Source organism: Carcharodon carcharias, chromosome 11 (genome assembly GCF_017639515.1).
Source record: "Carcharodon carcharias isolate sCarCar2 chromosome 11, sCarCar2.pri, whole genome shotgun sequence".
Lineage (NCBI taxonomy): Eukaryota > Metazoa > Chordata > Chondrichthyes > Lamniformes > Lamnidae > Carcharodon > Carcharodon carcharias.
Window position 1 is genome coordinate 163621670 of NC_054477.1, and position 19766 is coordinate 163641435.

Below are 19766 nucleotides of genomic sequence, written 5' to 3' on the forward strand. Positions count from 1 at the left end.
TTGTGGTAGAGTGAAAGGGAAGTTATTAGTAGAGTTGATGTCAGGATGGAGTTTTGCATTGGAGGAGGGGTGTTGCACAACACCATGCTGAGAAGAAAGTCCTTTGATCTTGAACTCTAGATCTTAATGATGCTTCTAAGAAGGGTGAATAAAAGGTCATTGTGTTTCTGTCAGAAGGTTGGAGCTTTAACACACGAGGCTAAACGCGAACGTCCACCATTACCTCTCTTCCAGGCTCGTGGGATGGAGGAGCAGGAATAAAAAGGTTCACCTTCCAAGAAAAATAGCAAAAGGCAAAAATCACAGGGATCTGAAGGACCCACTCAGCAGGATTTGATTCATAACCCATATGTGAGCGGATCTGATAACTCAAGGAACAACATTGTCACAAGTGAACCATAAATGGGCCGGTCGTACCCCTTGGGACTCCCAAAGTAATAGGATGAATACTTTGATAGAATGTTCAAGATGTGAAGTATCCATGTCAGCAGCACGTATCAAGACATCTTGTCCTGACACCAAATATCTCAGGCCATTCAAATTAATAAATGGAAAATCATCTACCATTTCCTGGTACACATTCCCTGTGGACAAGGCTCAGGAGAATTGGCCTGATTACCTTCATTCCATATTTCGAAAATAAATCTGTTGAGGAATTAGTGGGTTTAACCATCTAAAGAGACGATTGGTTTCATACCACCATGTGTTCCTTTGTTCTTCAATGGGAAACTGTTGCAGGGAAAGGTTTCCCTGTGATTCTTGTACTAAACTGCAGTGGAGGCCTCAGATTAAACTATAAGACCATAAGATGTAGGAGCAGAAGTAGGCCATTCAGCCCATCGAGTCTGCTCTGCCATTTAATGAGATCATGGCTGATCTGATAATCCTCAATTCCACTTTCCTGCCTTGTCCCCATAACCCTTGATTCCCTTACTGATTAAAAATCTATCTCAGCCTTGAATATACTAACGACCCAGCCTCTACAGCCCTCTGCAGTAAAGAATTCCACAGATTCATTACCCTCTGAAAGAAGAAATTCTTCCTCATCTTTGTTTTAAATTGGTGACCCCTTACTCCTGAAATTATGCTCTCTGGTCCTAGACTCTCCCACATAGAGAAACAATCTCTCAGCATCTACCCTGTCAAGCCTCCTAAGAATCTTATATGTTTCAATAAGGTCGCCTCTCGTTCTTCTAAACTCCAATGAGTACAGGCCCAACCTACTCAACCTCTCCTCATAAGAAAATCCCTCCATATCTGGGATCAACTGAGTGAACATTCTCTGGACTGCCTCCAATGCCAGTACATCTTTCCTTAGATAAGGGGACAAAAACTGTTCACAGTATTCTAGGTGAGGTCTAACTAGTGCCTTGTATAGTTTTAGCAAGCCTGACCTATTTCTATACTCCATTCCCTTTGAAATGAAGGCCAACATTCCATTTGCCTTCCCTATTACCTGTTGAACTTGTATGTTAGCTTTTTGTGATTCATGCACAAGGACTCCCAAATCCCTCTGTGCTGCAGCTTTCTGCAGTCTTTCCCCATTTAAATAATATTCAGCTCCTCTATTCTTCCTGCCAAAGTGCATAACTTCACATTTTCCCACATTATACTCCATCTGTCACATTTTTGCCCACTCACTTAACCTGTCTATATCCCTCTGTAGACTCACCACTTGCCTTCCCACCTATTTTTGTATCATCCACAAACTTGGCGATAGTACATTCACTTCCCTCCTTCAAGTCATTAATATATATTGTAAATAATTGTGGCCCCAGCGCTGATCCCTGTGGCACTGCACTAGTTACAGGTTGCCATCCCAAAAATACCCCCCTTATCCCAACTCTCTGTCGCCTATTAGTTAGCCAATCCTCCATCCCATGCTAATATACTACCCCCAACACCATAAGTTTATATCTTATTAAGTAGTCTTATGTGAGGTACCTTATCGAACGCCTTTTGGAATTCCAAATGTATTACATCTACTGGTTCCCCTTTATCTATCCTACTTGTTGCCTCCTCAAAGAATTCTAATAAATTTGTCAGGCATGATTTCCCCTTCATGAAGCCATGCTGACTCTGTTTGATTATATTATGTATTTCTGAATGCTCTGCTATTACATTCTTTATAATAGACTCCAACATTTTCCCAATGACAGATGTTAAGCTAACTGGCCTATAGTTACCTGTTTTTTGTCTCCCTCCCTTTTTGAATAAGGGTGTTACATTGGCCGTTCTCCAATCCTCTGGGACTTTTCCAGAATCTAATGATTCTTGGAAGATTACTACCAGTGCATCCACTATCTCTGTAGCTACTTCCTTTAATATCCTAGGATGCAACCCCATCAGGTCCAGGGAACCTATCGGCCTTTAGCCCCATTAGTTTCCCTAGTACTTTTTCTGATAGTTATTGTATTTATTTCCTCCCCCACTTTTGCCCCTTGATTATTTAGCATTTTTGGAATGCTGTTAGCGTCTTCTACTGTGAAGACTGATGCAAAGTACTTATTCAACTCCTCTGCCATTTCCTGGTTCCCTGTTATTATTTCGCCAGCCTCATTCTCTAAGGGGCCTACGTTCGCTTTGGTCTCTCTCTTCCTTTTTATATATTTAAATAAGCTCTTACTGTCTATTTTTATATTATTTGCTAGTTTACCCTCAAAGTTTATTTTCTCCATCTATTATTTTTTGGTCATCTTTTGTTAGTTTTTAAAACTTTCCCAATCCTCTGGCTTACCACTAACCTTTGCTACATTGTATGTTTTTTCTTTCAATTTGATACTATCCTCAACTTATTTGGTTAACCATGGTTGGTTTATCCCCTTCCTTGAATCCTTCTTCCTCGCTGGGATATACCTTTGTTGAGAGTCATGAACTATTTTCTTAAACATCTGCCATTGTTCATCAACTTGTCTTTTCTGCTAAACTGCTTTCCCAGTCAAAAACAGAATTACCTGGAAAAACTCAGCAGGTCTGGCAGCATCGGCGGAGAAGAAAAGAATTGACGTTTCGGGTCCTCGTGACCCTTCGACAGAACTTGAGTGAGTCCCTCAAGTTCTGTCGAAGGGTCATGAGGACTCAAAACGTCAACTCTTTTCTTCTCTGCCGATGCTGCCAGACCTGCTGAGTTTTTCCAGGTAATTCTGTTTTTGTTTTGGATTTCCAGCATCCGCAGTTTTTTTGTTTTTATCTCTGCTTTCCCAGTCCACTGCAGCCAACTCTGCCCTCATTCCTTTATAGCTGCCCTTATTTAAGTTTAGCACTGTTGTTTCTGACCCAAGTATCTCACTCTCAAACTGAATGCTAAATTCTACCATATTATGGTCACTGTTTCTTAGGGGATCCTTTACTCTGAGATCATTTATTAAACCTGTCTCATTACACATTACCAAATCCGAAATAGCCTGAACCCTGGTTGAATCCACAACATATTGTTCTAGGAAGCTGCCCTGAATACACTATGAATCATTGCTCATGTCTACCTCTGCTAATTTGATTTTCCCAATCTATATTAAGATTAAAGTCACCCATGATTAATGTATTAATTTTACATGCCCTCCTTATCTCCTATTTATTCTCTGTCCTACAATATAGCTACTGTTAGGGGGCCTATAGGCTCCCACCAGTGTCGTCTTCCCCTTGTTATTTCTTACCTCTACCCATATGGATTCTATATCCTCCAAGATCATTTCTTGCTATCGTACTTATTCCATCTCATACTAACAAAGCTACCCCACCACCCTTTCCTTCCAGCCTGTCCTTTCAAATAGTCAAATATTTAGTTTCCACCTTTGATCTCTTTGTAAGCATGTCTCCATAGTGGCTGTAAGATCATACCTATTAACCTCTATATGTGGCATTAATTTATTTATTTTGTTCTGAATACTACGTGCATTTAAATAAAGAGCCATTAACTTTGCCTTTTTATCATTTTTTCCTCTGTGACCCTAGTTGCTGCTGTTTTTTTAAATGTTTGTACACTCTGTCCCTTCCTGTCACACTCTGGATATCATTACCTAAATTGTTACCATGCAATGCTGCCATATCCTTTTGCTTTGTAAACCTACATATCCCCTCTCTCCAGAACGCTTCCCCAACTCTGTTTAGTTTAAAGCCCTCTCGACAGCCCCAGCTATTCGATCTGCCAGGGCACTGGTCCCAGCACAGTTCAAGTGAAGCTCGTCCTACCAGAACAGCTCCCTTCTACCCCAGTGCTGAAGCACAGGCCTCAGGTTAAACCAGTCGAACGTCTGCAGAAGCCTTGGAGCTGCACTGGTCTTAACCTTTTCAACTGCATCCTGGGCATTTCCTATACACTAAGAGAGCAAGAGAAGAACTAAATGATATTGATTGGACAGGATTTGATGAGTGTTTATTGTACTGAGAAACAGCTGTTATGGTTGTTGAGAATCTATGCAGTGTGTAGGTATACAGTGGTGTATTATGAGACTGGACTAAAGCTCCAGAGAACCTGAGTTAATTCCCATCGTGGATTATTTGAGAAGTTAACTTTAAAAAAAAAACCTGGAAGTAGAAAACTGGTCTGTCAAGGTGACCATGAATCTGTCGATTGTTGTAAAAACGCAACTGCTTCACTAATGTCCTCTAGAGAAGGAAATCTGCCTTCGTGGCCCAGTCTGGGCCTGTAGGTGACTCCAGATTCACAGCAATGTGCTTGAGCAAGAGACTTAGTTGCATCAAACCAGCCACCAGCTGTTCAAGAAGGAGGCCCATGAGATTCTCAATTGGGGATGGTAATAAATATGTGCCTGGCCAGCAATGTCCACATCCCGAGAATGAACATTTTTTTTTAAATGCTGTCACACTGTCTGTTGTTTGAGGCCCCTCACATCTATTCAGTGCCACCAGCTATTTAATTAAAACTCTGAGTGTTTGCAAACCTTGACCTGAGTACAAGGTCATGATCAGTGTCTCTGTTACTTCCTCATGATCTCAAAACAAATTCATACTTGAGATCAAAAACAAAAAAACTGCGGATGCTGGAAATCCAAAACAAAAACAGAATTACCTGGAAAAACTCAGCAGGTCTGGCAGCATTGGCAGAGAAGAAAAGAGTTGACGTTTCGAGTCCTCATGACCCTTCGACAGAACTTCTCCATCTATCACTGGCCCTCTATCCAGCTCTACCTGTCCCACCACGCCCCCCCCCTTAAACCAGCTTATATTTCACCCCTTTTCTATTTTTCCTTAGTTCTGTTGAAGAGTCATACGGACTCGAAACGTCAACTCTTTTCTTCTCCGCTGATGCTGCCAGACCTGCTGAGTTTTTCCAGATAATTCTGTTTTTGTTTCATACTTGAGATCTCCTTTTTGTTTTTTCCAATAATTTGTATAGATTTTTCTTTTCCCACCTATTTCCATTATTTTTAAATGTATTTCCATCCATTGTTTTATCTCTACCTTTTAGCCTTTTTCAACCCCTTCCCCCCACCCCCACTAGGGCTATCTGTACCTTGCTTGTCCTGCTTTCTACCCTTAATTAGCACATTCCTTAGGTAATATCACCACCTTCAACACCTCTTTGTCCTTTTGTCTATGAGATCTTATCTCCATCTATCACTGGCCCTCTATCTAGCTCTACTTGTCCCACACCTCCCTCCCCCTTAAACCAGCTTATATTTCACCCCTCTTCTATTTTTCCTTAGTTCTGTTGAAGGGTCATACGGACTCGAAACGTTAACTGTGTCCCTCTCCGCAGATGCTGCCAGACCTGCTGAGTTTTTCCAGGTATTTTTGTTTTTGTTTTGGATTTCCAGCGTCCACAGTTTTTTGTTTTTATCTCAAGATCTAGTCAACTGAAACTTATCTTTGACAGGACAGTAGGGCCAGTGATAAATTCATCTGTATGGCATGTCTCTGCCCATTGTTTTAAGAGACGGGTTAATCTGATTATACAAAGCAGCTTGGTGCATCTGTTAAAATTGCAGTTAAGGGACTCTCAGATGAATAAAGAAGAAAGGAATTTTAAAACCTGCATTTATATTAAGGTGTCCCAAAGAACTTTACAGCCATTGAGTTAGATTTGAAGTATACGCCCTTGTAATGTAGGACTGCAGCAGCCAATCTCTGCACAGCTTTGTCTCCCCAATTGTTACTGATCTATTTTACATACAAATGGGTTTAAGCAACATCCAGTCTTTGGAAATTCTTGGGATGGTTGCATTGCTCTAGCCTCCAGTGCTGCTGTTAATCACAGTCACACCCATTGAACACATTCGGTGATAGAAGGACATTGGGCAGGAATTGCACCCGGTTTGCACTAAGTGCGGTAGCGGGCGAGAGAAATGAGGTTTACCCACCAGCCGCAGTGGCAGCTTCTCTCGCTGTGTCGTCCCAAATCCCCCTCGTTAATTATACATTCCTGGGAAGCACACCATTTCCATGGTGGATGGGCTCTCATTCGCCCACCTCACCATCATCACACTTACAGTGCAGCCGTGCACACCTCTCACTGCTTCCAGCCCAGGACTGCCGCACAGAAAACAGGATGGGCCCCAAAGGCAAAAAGATTGCAGCCCGCTCCCTGCTCCCCCATCCTCCGCAGCCCCCCCACAGTCCCCACCACCCCCCCCCCCCGCCCCCCCCACCGGCTTCGGTGACGCATCCCTTGAGCACCGTGACGTTCTGTACCCTCGCTGGGCCACCAGCATGGGCAGTGGCATCACCAACCCAGTGTGGGAGGCAGTGGCAGCGAGTGGTCAGTGCCAATGCCCTGCAAAAGAGGACAGCCACCCAGTGCCACAACAAGGTGAATGGTCCATTCTGCCAGGGTGACTCACTTTTCTCATCAGTCTCAACTCACACACTCATAAACCCATCACACATCCACAGGGATCTCACACCTCAAGGGACAACACCACTACCTCTCACACACACCCTCACATCTCCATCAGCCTCATACCCTCTGGAGCTCGTGTCCTCACCCTGTCCTTGTCTCCGCTCACCACACAAACATTCCACGCAGCGCCATGTGTCCTGTTCACTCTCTCTCCATCTGTGTCCATGCAGGAGAAGCTGGCTCACATCAGCACGGAGAGTTCTCAGACCAGGGGTGGAGTGGCCCACATTAAGCCCCTCACTCACTGTGAGGAGTGGCCATTGCGCTGACTGGTGAGGATGTGCACTGTGCCTGCAGTGACAGTGAGGTCAGCGGTGAACACCCTCGTGAGGATCCTGCACTCCACCAGCCCTCTCTCAATGCAACTGCGAGTGTCTCTCTCCTGCTTTTGACTCTGTTGTCATGCACTCATTATCTCTACTTTGGTTCACAGGGAGCTCTGCCAAGTGACTGACACCCTCAGCCAGCCAGTCCCTCAGCTCCATCCAGGTCCTCCCCTCCAGCCAATAGGACACCTCCTCCATTGAAATGCTGGAAATAAGCAGCCTGGAAGACCCATCACAGCGCTTACCCACACCCTGCACCAGCGCAGAGACCTAGATCTAGAGCAGGCTCGGGTTCACAATCTGGTGGTCGCTGCACAGACACGTGTCCACAGCAGGAGGAGGCAGGTTCAGCCGAGCTCCCTAGCACTCGGAGGGCCCGCTGGGTAAGAGGCGTCTGTGAGGTCCGAGTCAGATGGCGAGCCTCTGGATTCAGCCTTTCCAACTCATTGTGGAGAGTCAGCAGAAGGCGGAGGAACATCACTCAGAGATGTTGGAGGCCCTCAACAAAGTGGGACGTGAGTCGGAAGAGTGCGTCCACCTCCTCTCTGATGAAGTGGTGCCCACATGTGCCCAAATGGAGGTCTCCATGGGGAGGATAGCAGATGCCATGGAGACCCTGGTCCAGCAGAACGTGGAGATGTGTGCAGACCTGCACTCCATTGCGGGAGCCTTGGGTGAGCTCCTGCAGTGGCAACGCGAGAGGGAAACGGGTACCTCAACATCCCTTCAGGTGCTCCTTCCCCTCAAGGAGTCAGGCCAGGACCCTCGCTCACCCAAAGGGAGGAGGAGCGGCAGCTGGACACCCCTGGGTCATCCATTCGGGAAACTCAGAGGCTGTCTTCTCCTCTGAGTCCCTTTTGCCTGCGACCCTCTCCATCCTCAGTCACCGCAGAGGGAGCAGCCAGCCAACGAGTGATTCTGGAGGGAGAAGTGTGTCTGCGGCAGGGCCTTTCAGAGCCTCGTGTAAGCCTCTCCCACGCATGTGGACCCTTCACCCATCACACTCACCTCAATGCCCTGGACATTTTCAATGCTGCCTGCTGGGGTTCACTTTCAGTATCTGAGCCGACCTGTATCTCCACCCACCCACTGATCACACTCCCAAGGAGCACCTGATCTCACCCACCATGACCCTTGTTTCAATTTTGGTTTGGACAGCACGGTCTGGATTCAGTTTTTCATGTGCTCCCCCGGATTTTCCCCTCCCCCATTCACCCATTTCCTTTCCTGCATCATTGTTGATCCCCCCAGCATCACCTTCCACCTCCCCTCCCTGACCCACCAGCCACAGCCCTTTTCCTTCAGGGATGTCCAGGTGAACATGAGCATTCCCTTTCTTCCCGGAAATCCCACTCCCCCCATCCACATTCACCTCCCCGACCTCCTCCTTCCCGCATCCAGGGTCTGTATCTGCCTCTGAGTCCCCACCAACCACCCTCGTCATCCCTTCTACCGCTACCATTGAACCCTCACCCTACCGCCTCACTCTGCTCTCAGCCAGTCTCACCATTCCCTTGTTCCACTCCCACCCTCAGTTCGCTCCCCTCTCTGCACTCCTTCCTCTTATTGGATCCTCTCCCCTCTCCTTTCCCCCTCCAAACTCCTTCCCTTACACTTCCCACCCCCCCTTACGCCTAACTCCCCAGTTGCCATCTTCACCTGTTACCCTTTCTTCCCTGTACTCCCTCCACCCCTCCCAACCTCCCCCTCTGACACCTTCATTCCCCCCCACTCCCAGCTTCACCCCACCCTTCCACCTCTCCCTCTCCCAAACACAGCTGGACTTCCTCTCCCACCCCCTTGACCATCACCCATTGTGAGCCTCAACGGTGACTTTCCAACTTCTGTGAGCTGCTTCACAGCAGAGCCACGTCCCTGAGAATCCACCCGGCATGTCATGGACGTTCCTCCAGAATCCCATTGCTGTCGGGCTCCAGCATCTTCTGCTCCTCAGATGTCCCACGATGTGAGCAAGGACCTGGCAGTAAGTCCGACTTCTGCGCGTCACAGTTGTCGAGACATGTTACGCACCGGCTGTGCAATCACACCAATGTGGGCAGACGATCCAGCGGGGGAGGGATGAGTCCGGCGCGCAGGCTGTATAATGATATGCGGATGTGTTACAGTGAGGTTCCCAACATCCGATGGTGGGAAACCTGGGTCAACATCGACGGGCTGAGCGGGCGATTGCAAACTGGTTGCACGTCGTTGTGAAGCTGATTTCTGACCTTCTCGCCCGCTCACACCGAGCACACCCAACACCAGCGGGCACAGAAAATTCACCCATAGGTTTTACAGCCCAGAATCAGGCCATTCAGTTCCATGCTGGCGTTTATGCTCCACATGAGCCTCTCTCACCCTATCAGCATAACCTTCAATTCTTTTCTCCCCCATGTGTTTATCCAGCTTCCCCTTTTAATGTATCTATACTGCGCACTTCAACCACTCCCTGTGGGAGTGAGTTCCACACTCTCACCACTCTCTGAGTAAAGAATTTTCTCCTGAATTCCCCATTGGATTTATTAGTGACTCTGTTATATTGATGGTCGTTAGTTCTGGACTCTCCCACAGCTGGAAACATCTTTCCTCCATCTACTCTCAGTGCTGTAAACTTTAAATATCCTATAGTAAGAGCATATGGAGCATGTACCACTGTTTAAAGATTATATCTCTGGGTTTCCTCTTATGACTGGCCAACATCTGGACATTGCTGAACTGTAGCAGCAGATGGAATGTTCGCCAGAGTTGCTTAATTTTTGATGTGTCTGATAATATTGCCTCTAAAGCAGCCTGAGCTGCCTCTTGCCCCAGCAGTATCACTGTTACTAACAGCGTCCTATCCTTATCACAACCATTATAAGGACAACATTGCAACTCGTCAGTAAAAGAAAGGAGCATGGGGATAGCCATGGCACACAACAACAAGAACAATTTGTGTTTATATGGCACCTATAACTGCACTAAGGTGCTTCATCGGAGTATTATTAGGCAACAAGGGTGTAAGGATAAATCCCGCAACTTCAGGCTAGCCAGTTTAACCTTAGCAGCAGAAAAGATTTTAGAAACAACAATCCAGGATAAAATTAACAGTCACTTGGACAAATGGAGACTAATTAAGGAAAGCAAAAACAGAATTACCTGGAAAAACTCAGCAGGTCTGGCAGCATCGGCGGAGAAGAAAAGAGTTGACGTTTCCAGTCCTCATGACCCTTCAACAGCATGGATTTGTGAAAGGCAAATCATATTCAACTCACTTGATTGAATTATTTGATGAGGGAAGGTTGATGGGGGTAATGTGATTGATGTGGCGTACACAGATTTCCAAAAGCCATTTGATAAAGTGCCATATAATAAGCTTCAGTTTTGCTGGCAAGCCTATACAATAAAAGGGATAGTGGCAGCATGGAGACGAGATTGGCTGAGTGATAGGAAACAGAGAGTAGTGGTGAAGAGTTCCTTTTAAGACTGGAGGAAGGTATATAGTGGGGTTTCCCAGGGGTCAGTGTTAGGACTCCTGCTCTTCCTGGTATATATTAATGACCTAGACAGGAAATACAGAGCACAATTTCAATGTTTGCAGATGACACAAAAACTTGGAAGTAATATGAATTGTGAGGGGGGTGGAGATAAACTTCAAGAGGACATGGATAAGCTGGTGGAGTGGACTGGGACATGGCAGATGGAATTTAATGCAGAGAAGTCTGGTATGATATATTTTGGCAGGAAGAATGTGGAGGGACAATATAAAATAAAGAATACTTTTGTAAAGTGGGCGCAGGAACCGAAGGACTTGGGCACATTTGTGCAAGTATTGTTGAAGATTGTAGAGCAACGTGTTTAATAAGGCATACAGGATCCTGGGCTTTATTGAGAGGGGCGTAGAGTACGAAAGCAAGGATGTTGTGTTAAACTTGTATAATACACTGGTTCAGCCTTAACTGGAGTGTTGTGTCCCATTCTGGGTGCCACACTTTAAGAAGGATGTGAAGCCTTGAGAGAGAGAGAGAGAGAGAGAGAGAGAGAGTTTAGAAAAGATTCATGAGATTGGTTCCAGGGATGAGAAACTTCAATTATGTAGACAGATTGGAGAAGCTGGGACTGTTCTCCTTGAAGAAGAGAAGGTTGAGAGGAGATTTGATCGAGGCGTTCAAAATAAGGAGGGCTCTGGACAGAGTAGATGGGGAGAAACTGTCCCCATTGATGGAAGGGTTAGGAACCTGGGGACACTAATTTAAAGATGGTTGGCAAAAGAAGCAATGGTGACATGAGGAAAACGTTTTGATGCAGTGAGTGATTAGGATCTGGAATACAAGGCCTGAGAGTGTGGGGGAGGTAGGTTCAGTAAGGCTTTCAAAAGGGAATTGGATAATTATCTGAAGAGAAACAACTTGCAGGGAAAGGGTGAGAGTCGCTAAATTGGCCTTTCAGAGAGCTGGCTGGGGATTGATGGGGTGAAGGCCTGCTCTTGTGCTTCAACCATTGTCTGATTCTATGAGTTGGCACTGAGCCACATAGCACTAATTAGGACAGGAGACTGAAAGTTGGTCAAAGACTTTAAAGAGGAGGGTGAGGTGGAGAGGTTTAGGGAGGAAATTCTAGAGCTTAGGGCCCAGACAGCTGAAGGCACGGCCGCCACTGATGGAGTGATGGAAATCAGGGATGCGTAAGAGGCCAGAATTAGAAGATTGCTGGGATCTCGGAGGGTTGTGAGACAGGAAGAGGTTAGAGAGATAGGGAGGGGCAAGACCATGGAGGGATTTGAAAACAAGGGTGAGAATTTTAAAGTCAAGACGGTGCTTGACCGTGAGCTGATGTAGGTCAGCGAGCACAGGGGGTGATAGGGGGACAGGACTTGCTGTGAGGTAAGACACAGGCAGCAGAGTTTTGAATGAACTCGAGTTTACAGATGGTAGAATGGGGAGAGCAGTCAGTTGGAATAGTCGAGTCTAGATGTAACAAAGACAGAGATGAGGCTTCAGCAGCAGATGAGCCGAGGTGAGACAGGGTCAGGCGACCTTATGGAGATGGCAATAGGGTGGTCTCCGTGATGGTTAAGTGGTCAGAAGCTCATCATATATGATACCAAGGGTGCGAGCAGTCTGGTTTAGCCTCAGACACAATGAGGGGTGGAGTCAGTGGATCAGGAACGGAGCTTGGAGTGGGACTGAAGACAATGGCTTCATTTGTTGCAATATTTAACTGGAGGAAATTTCTGCTCATCCAGTACTGGATGTTGGATAAATAGTTTGATAAATTAGAGTGGGGAGGAGTTGAGAAAGGTGGTAGTGAAGTAGAGCTGGAAGTGGTCAGTACACAAATGAAAAATAACCTCAGGAACAATCCGAGAGATACAGAGAAAGAACATAAGAAATAGGAGCAAGAGTAGAGCATTCATCCCCTTTAACCTGATCCACCATTCAATGAGGTCAGGGTTAATCCAACTCAACTGCATCTTCCCACACTATCCCCACTTCTGTTAACATCCCAAAAGAGAGAGAGAGAGAGAGGAAAAAAGAGTCCAAAAGAGATGGCAAAGAGATGCAGAGAGAGGGAGAAAGTAGAGACAAAGATTGAGAAAGACAAAGGATTACAGAATTGGTAGGAGCAGAGTTCTGGATGTGTCTCTGAGGGGAGCTCTGTTACATGGTGACGTGTGTTTTGAAGGTCCTGTCAATATGAAGCGGTGTGCTCTGCTGGGTTCTCCCTCCCTTGTGGGGGGATGTGTGTGTGTGTGTGGTGGGGGTTGGGGGGGGTGCAGGATGGGCGCTCAACATATTTTGAAGCTTATAAAGTCAATGCAAAACAGATTGCTGTCTGCAAAGCAGGGGGTGGGAGGTGATTACAGACCCCCATAGCTGCAGCCTGGCCTGGTGACTGAGCTGGGGTAGTGCAGCTATACCCTCCATCACGTCTGGCCAAGCCTTGGCCCTGTAAAGGAACTCACACTGGCACCATCCAAACAAGCTACTTCCTTGTATTTGGCCCCAGCATGTGGACAGTTAGTGAGAATGTCAAATTTATCACCTTCCCGGATTACCCTGTGGTCAACCATATTGATGTGGGGGACTGGAGTCACTATCGGCCAGACAGGGTAAGGTGGCAGATTTCCATTCCTGGAGGACTTTAGTGACCCAGTGGTGTATCTATGACAACCTGACAGTTTCATTGGTTACCCTTTCTGATGCCAGTCACAAACAATTTATTGAATTCATTTGGTGCAGTGAGACTCTGAGCAGGTACCATAATCGTTGTGTTACTGCGGCTGACGCGTCAGGGTCTGAGGTGTACATTTCATTATTTTGATGATCTCGTTAGGCTCTCATTTTGAGAAATGGGCTATAGGTGTTGGTGTGGTCTCTAGTTGGCTGAGATTAACCAGGCAGCAAACATGTAAATTCTACCTAACTGGTAAGTTGTACTGAATCAAAGCAGCACACGGAATCTTTCCACTGGGTACCAGAACTGTGCGAGGTTCTCCAGACATTCCAACAGCCTTACCAAGCTGCCAGTCCTGACCTCTGTCTACCTAGAAAGCCAGTTTGTAAAATGAATCCCATATCTAATCTGGAATTGAAGCTTTTCTCTGCAGTTGAGGCCTCACTGATTTCTGGCAACAATTCTCCAAAGCCCAATTATTTCTGGGAATTGTCTGTCCTTGTCCCTCACTCCACAAAGCTTCAGTGAACATTGTCCACTCTCACACTCCTCTCTCTGTGCCCCCCGCCCTCTCTCTCTCTGTCTGTCCACTCTCACACTACCTCTGTACCCCTCTCTCTCTCTCTCTCTTTTCAGCCTCATACTCCCTCTCCCTGTGCCCCTCTCTGTCACTCACATTCTCTCTCTGTCTTCCTTCTGCTCTCTGTTTCTCTCTCTTTCTCTCTCTCTCACCCATCCCCAGGTTCTTGATGGGGACAGTGGAAAGTACAAAGGCAGCGAATGGTCTACAATGTCAAAGACTGAGCCCATACCCAAACTCTGATAGATTTCTATGGAATAGTACAGCACAGAACCAGGCCATTCGGCCCAGCAGATCACTCTATTTAATTCAGCTGGGACAAAATGAAGCCTGGGTAGACTCAGCCCTCACATATTACACAAGTGTGAAAAAACACATCCACTTTAACAAAAACATAGCAATAGGTATTTTCCCTACCTAAATAAAAAGTTTGAAACTTATTTTAGAGAAGTTTTCAAAGACTTGGCTCAATAATGAATGTTTGTGCTGTGACAGTGGGATCATCAGTGGTTGGGAGACAACCTAACACCCCGGCACCCACACACTCCCGGCACTAACACTAACACATCTATGATGCTAAGACACAAAAAACAACAACTTACATTTCTATAATGCCTTTAAAGTAGTAAAACATCCCAAGGTGATCCAGGAGAGTGTCATCAAACTCAGGCTGACAGTGAGTCACCTGAGGTGACCAACAACTTTGTCAAACAGGTGGGTTTTAAGGTGAGTTTTAAGGGAGGAGAGAGAGGTAGAGACGCTTAGGGAGGGAATTGCAGAGCCTCAAAAAGGCTCCCTCTTATCCCTCATGTTGGAGGTTGCTGGGCAGGGGGAGGGGAGGGGGGGTGATGTTGGGGTGGATCAATACCCTTTGATCATCTCGGGGAGACAAAGGAACCCAGACAGAAACCCACAGGCAGTGGGGTGAAGAATTCCTCATCGCCCCTCTCATTAGGCAGTGGAATCAGGTGCAGGAGCCAAGGCTGACCACCCTGGATTTACCTGGCATGCACAGCTTTTTAACCCCACACAGAAATACAAACACACCAGCCAGGAACCGTGCAAGACCTCGCCCCTCCCTATCCTTGTAACCTCCTCCAGCCCCACAACCCCCTGAGATCTCTGCACTCTGCCAATTCCAGCCTCTTGAACAACCCCGGTTTCCAACGCTTCACCATTGGCGGCTGTGCCTTCAGCTGCCTGGGGTCCTAAGTTTTGGAATTCCCTCCCTAAAGTGCTCCAGCTCTCTCTCCTCCTTTAAGGCACTCCTTAAAACCTACCCCTTTGGCCATGCTTCATCTCACATGTCCAATTATCTCCTTCTATGACAAATGTTTTTATATAATGTCTCAGAAAGTCACCTTGGGCTATATTAATGGTATTAAAGATGCTATATAAATACAAGTGTTTGTTGTTATCTCCCGGGCAGCAATAGGCCCAGCTCTCTCTGTTCAGCATTTACAGAGGGTCAAGACTTATCCCACCAGCCAATCATTGGGTTGTTTCTCTACAGTCGGGATGATCCCATTCCCGTGTGGGACGGGTATGATGGTTACCTGTTCCTCCACCAGGGAGACATTGCCCATCTCAGGCAGGTAAATATCTCACAGTCACACCCAGAACCTCAGTGTCTGCAAAGCAGGGGAAATCCCTGTACCACAGGGTAGTGCCCAACACAGTGCCCAAACCCCAATAAACCCACCACACCCCATACACACCCCCATACACACCCCCATACACACCCACATACACACACCCATACACACACCCCCACTCCCCACAGCCCCATACACACCCCCATACACACACCCCCACTCCCCACACCCCCATACACACACCCCTACCACATGCCCATTCCCCATACACCCATACACACCCCCATACACAACCCCACACCCCCATACACACACCCATACACACCCCCACACCCCCATACACACACCCATACACACCCCCACTCCCCACACCCCCATACACACACCCCTACCACACGCCCATTCCCCATACACCCATACACACCCCCATACACACCCCCACACCCCCATACACACACCCATACACACCCCCACACCCCCATACACACACCCATACACACCCCCACTCCCCACACCCCCATACACACACCCATACACACCCCCCCATACACACCCCCCCATACACACACCCCCATACACACACCCCCACTCCCCACACCCCCATACACACACCCCTACCACACGCCCATTCCCCATACACCCATACACACACTCACCACAGCCCACTCCCCCATACACACCCCCATACACACCCCCATACACACACCCATACACACCCCCACTCCCCACACCCCCATACACACCCCCATACACACACCCATACACACCCCCATACACACCCCCATACACACCCCCACTCCCCACACCCCCATACACACACCCCCACTCCCCACACCCCCATACACACACCCCTACCACACGCCCATTCCCCATACACCCATACACACACTCACCACAGCCCCACACCCCCATACACACGCCAATACACACCCCCACACCCCCATACACACCTCCACACCCCCATACACACACCCCCACTCCCCACACCCCCCCCCACTCCCCACACCCCCATACACACACCCATACACACACCCCACTCCCACACCCCACACACCCATACACACCCCACTCCCCCATACACACACCCATACACACACCCCCACTCCCCACACCCCCCCCACTCCCCACACCCCCATACACACCCCCATACACACCCCCATACACACACCCCCACTCCCCACACCCCCATACACACCCCCCCATACACACACCCCCATACACACACCCCCAATCCCCATACCCCCATACACACACCCCCACTCCCCATACCCCCATACACACCCCCATACACACACCCCCACTCCCCACACCCCCATACACACCCCCCCATACACACACCCCCATACACACACCCCCAATCCCCATACCCCCATACACACCCCCCCACTCCCCATACCCCCATACACACCCCCACCACACCCCCACTCCCCATATCCCAACTCCCCAAACCCCCATACACATATCCCCATACACACTCCCCCCCCACACACCCCCACTCCCCACACCCCCACTCCCCACATCCCCATACACACACCCCCCACACACCCCACTCCCCACACCCCCATACACACCCCCCCCACACACCCCCACTCCCCACACCCACACACCCCAACACCCCCATACAACACCCCCCCATACACACACAACACCATACCCCCATACACACCCCCTATACACACCCCCCCCACACACCCCCACTCCCCACACCCACATACACACATCCCAACACCCCCATACAACACCCCCCCATACACACACACCATACCCCCATACACACCCCCTATACACACACCCCCCACACCCCCATAACCCCATACACACCCCCCCACCCCCACCACACACACCCCCCCCACACCCCCCACACCTCTCCTACCCCACACACACCCCCACACTCCCATACACATACCCCCCACACACACACCCACTCCCCATATCCCCCACACCCCCATACACACCCCCCCACCCCCACCACACACACCTCCCCACACCCCCCCCACACCTCTCCCGCCCCACACACACCCCCACACTCCCATACACATAACCCCCACACACACACCCACTCCCCACAGCCCCCACACCCCCAACACACACCCCCATACACCCCCATATACACCCTCCCACACCCCTGCACCCCCCCCAAGACCCCCTACACCCCCATACACACCCCCCACACCCCTATACACACCCTCCACATCCCCATACATGCCCCATACCCCACCCCATACCCCACTCCCCCACAGCCCCATACACACCCCCACAAACCCCCACCCTCCACACACACCCTCCCCACACCCCCACCCCCCAAACCTACACACATCCACGCCCAGTTACCCATACACACCCCCACTTACACAACGCTGTGAGCTCACTGTCAGCCACCTCACACTGAAGGTCAGCCTCCAGAATCACAGCAACTCAACTACGAACAGTTTGAACTCTCTCCATCTCTCAGTAATTTGTTTTTAAGATTCCCAGTGCTGGAACTGGGCTGTTTTACTGTTTCCTTTATGATTAGTAAATTCCTCATCAGGACCATCATTGTCTTAAGGAGGCAGTCAGTCAGTCAGTGTGTGTGTGTGTGTGAGAGTGTCTGTGAGAGCGTGTGTGTGAGTGTGAGAGTGTATGTGAGTATGTGTGTGTCTGCGAGGGAGAGAAAGAGAGTGAGTGTGTGTGAGAGAGTGAGAGTGTATGTGAGAGGGTGTGTGTGAGTGTGAGAGTGTATGTGAGTATGTGTGTGTCTGTGAGGGAGGGAGAGAGGGTGTGTGTGTGAGAGTGAAAGTGTATGTGTGAGAGTGTGTGTGAGAGTGTATGTGAGTATATGTGTGTCTTTGAGGGAGAGAGAGTGTCTGTGAGTATGTGTGTGTCTGTGAGGGAGGGAGAGAGAGTGAGTGTGTGAGTGTGAGAGCAAGTGAGTGTGTCTGAGTGTTCTATACACGGCTTCTCAGGGATTATCTTTAACTCCATCCTGACGGTGATTAAGTACCCAAAATCACTGTCTCAGTACAGGACCCTGTCGCCTGGCAGCTCCTCACTAACACACCCAGTAACATTCACATTCCCCAGTATAACTTCAGTCAGTGTCACTCACCGCTGCCTCCAAGCTGTGTGTGTGAATTAGGAGCAGGAAGGCTGCAGTCACCCAGCAGGACATCAAGCGATACATCGGCTAAACTCTTCCAGTGTCTGCACTTTGCATTTGAGGCAGTGACTCCAGCAGTCAGATGGAGCAGATCACTGGAGTTTCCAACTCTTCTGGTTCCTCCAGTAACTTTACCTCAGTAAAAATGGAGTGTGAACCGTTCCTCAGTGAGACCAAGCTCAGATTGCCAGGGTCTGGGAGACTGTTCTCTGCTTCCCCAGTTTACACTCCTCCCACTCTGTTCTCGATCCAGCAGCTCAAAGCACATTGCAAAATGAGGGGCTGTTAACTCTTTGAACACTGATACCATTTTCAACACTCACCACAGGACTTTCTACAAATCTTCACTGTTAAAAATCTTACAATATTGATGTTATTGCAGATACTCGTGTGTCTCCTCTGATCGCTCCTGATGGACAAATCCAAATCATTAGTGTTCTGGTCATGGTTTATCCCACAATCACCATCACAAACACAGATGACCTGCTCATTATCAGATAGTTATTTATGGAATCTTGCTGTGCACAGATTGGCTGCCACATTTCCCACACTTCAAAAGTGGCTCTAAGGCAGTTTGGGACATCTGATAGTCTAAACACACTGCATAAATACAGGGATATGTTTGTTGAAAATGGTATCAGTGTTCAAAGAGTTAACAGCCCCTCATTTTGCAATGTGCTTTGAGCTGCTGGATCGAGAACAGAGTGGGAGGAGTGTAAACTGGGGAAGCAGAGAACAGTCTCCCAGACCCTGGCAATCTGAGCTTGGTCTCACTGAGGAACGGTTCACACTCCATTTTTACTGAGGTAAAGTTACTGGAGGAACCAGAAGAGTTGGAAACTCCAGTGATCTGCTCCATCTGACTGCTGGAGTCACTGCCTCAAATGCAAAGTGCAGACACTGGAAGAGTTTAGCCGATGTATCGCTTGATGTCCTGCTGGGTGACTGCAGCCTTCCTGCTCCTAATCCACACACACAGCTTGGAGGCAGCGGTGAGTGACACTGACTGAAGCTATACTGGGGAATGCGAACAAACTGCTGAGTGATGGAGAGAGTTCGAGCTGATTTTAATTAAGTTCCTGGATCTATTTGTTGTTGTTCGGCGTGGCTG

General features: G+C 48.3%; 1 protein-coding gene across 1 annotated transcript in view; it reads right to left on the reverse strand.

Annotated features, from left to right (window-relative positions):
• LOC121284041 (collagen alpha-1(IV) chain-like) overlaps positions 1-18849 on the reverse strand; it is a 208769-nt gene extending 189920 nt beyond the window's left edge. The window contains exon 1 of the mRNA XM_041199004.1: positions 18605-18849. Within this exon, the coding sequence (XP_041054938.1) occupies positions 18605-18679 (75 nt within the window). The 5' untranslated portion in view covers positions 18680-18849. The remainder of the gene's footprint in view (positions 1-18604) is intronic.
• Positions 18850-19766: the final 917 nt, after the last annotated feature.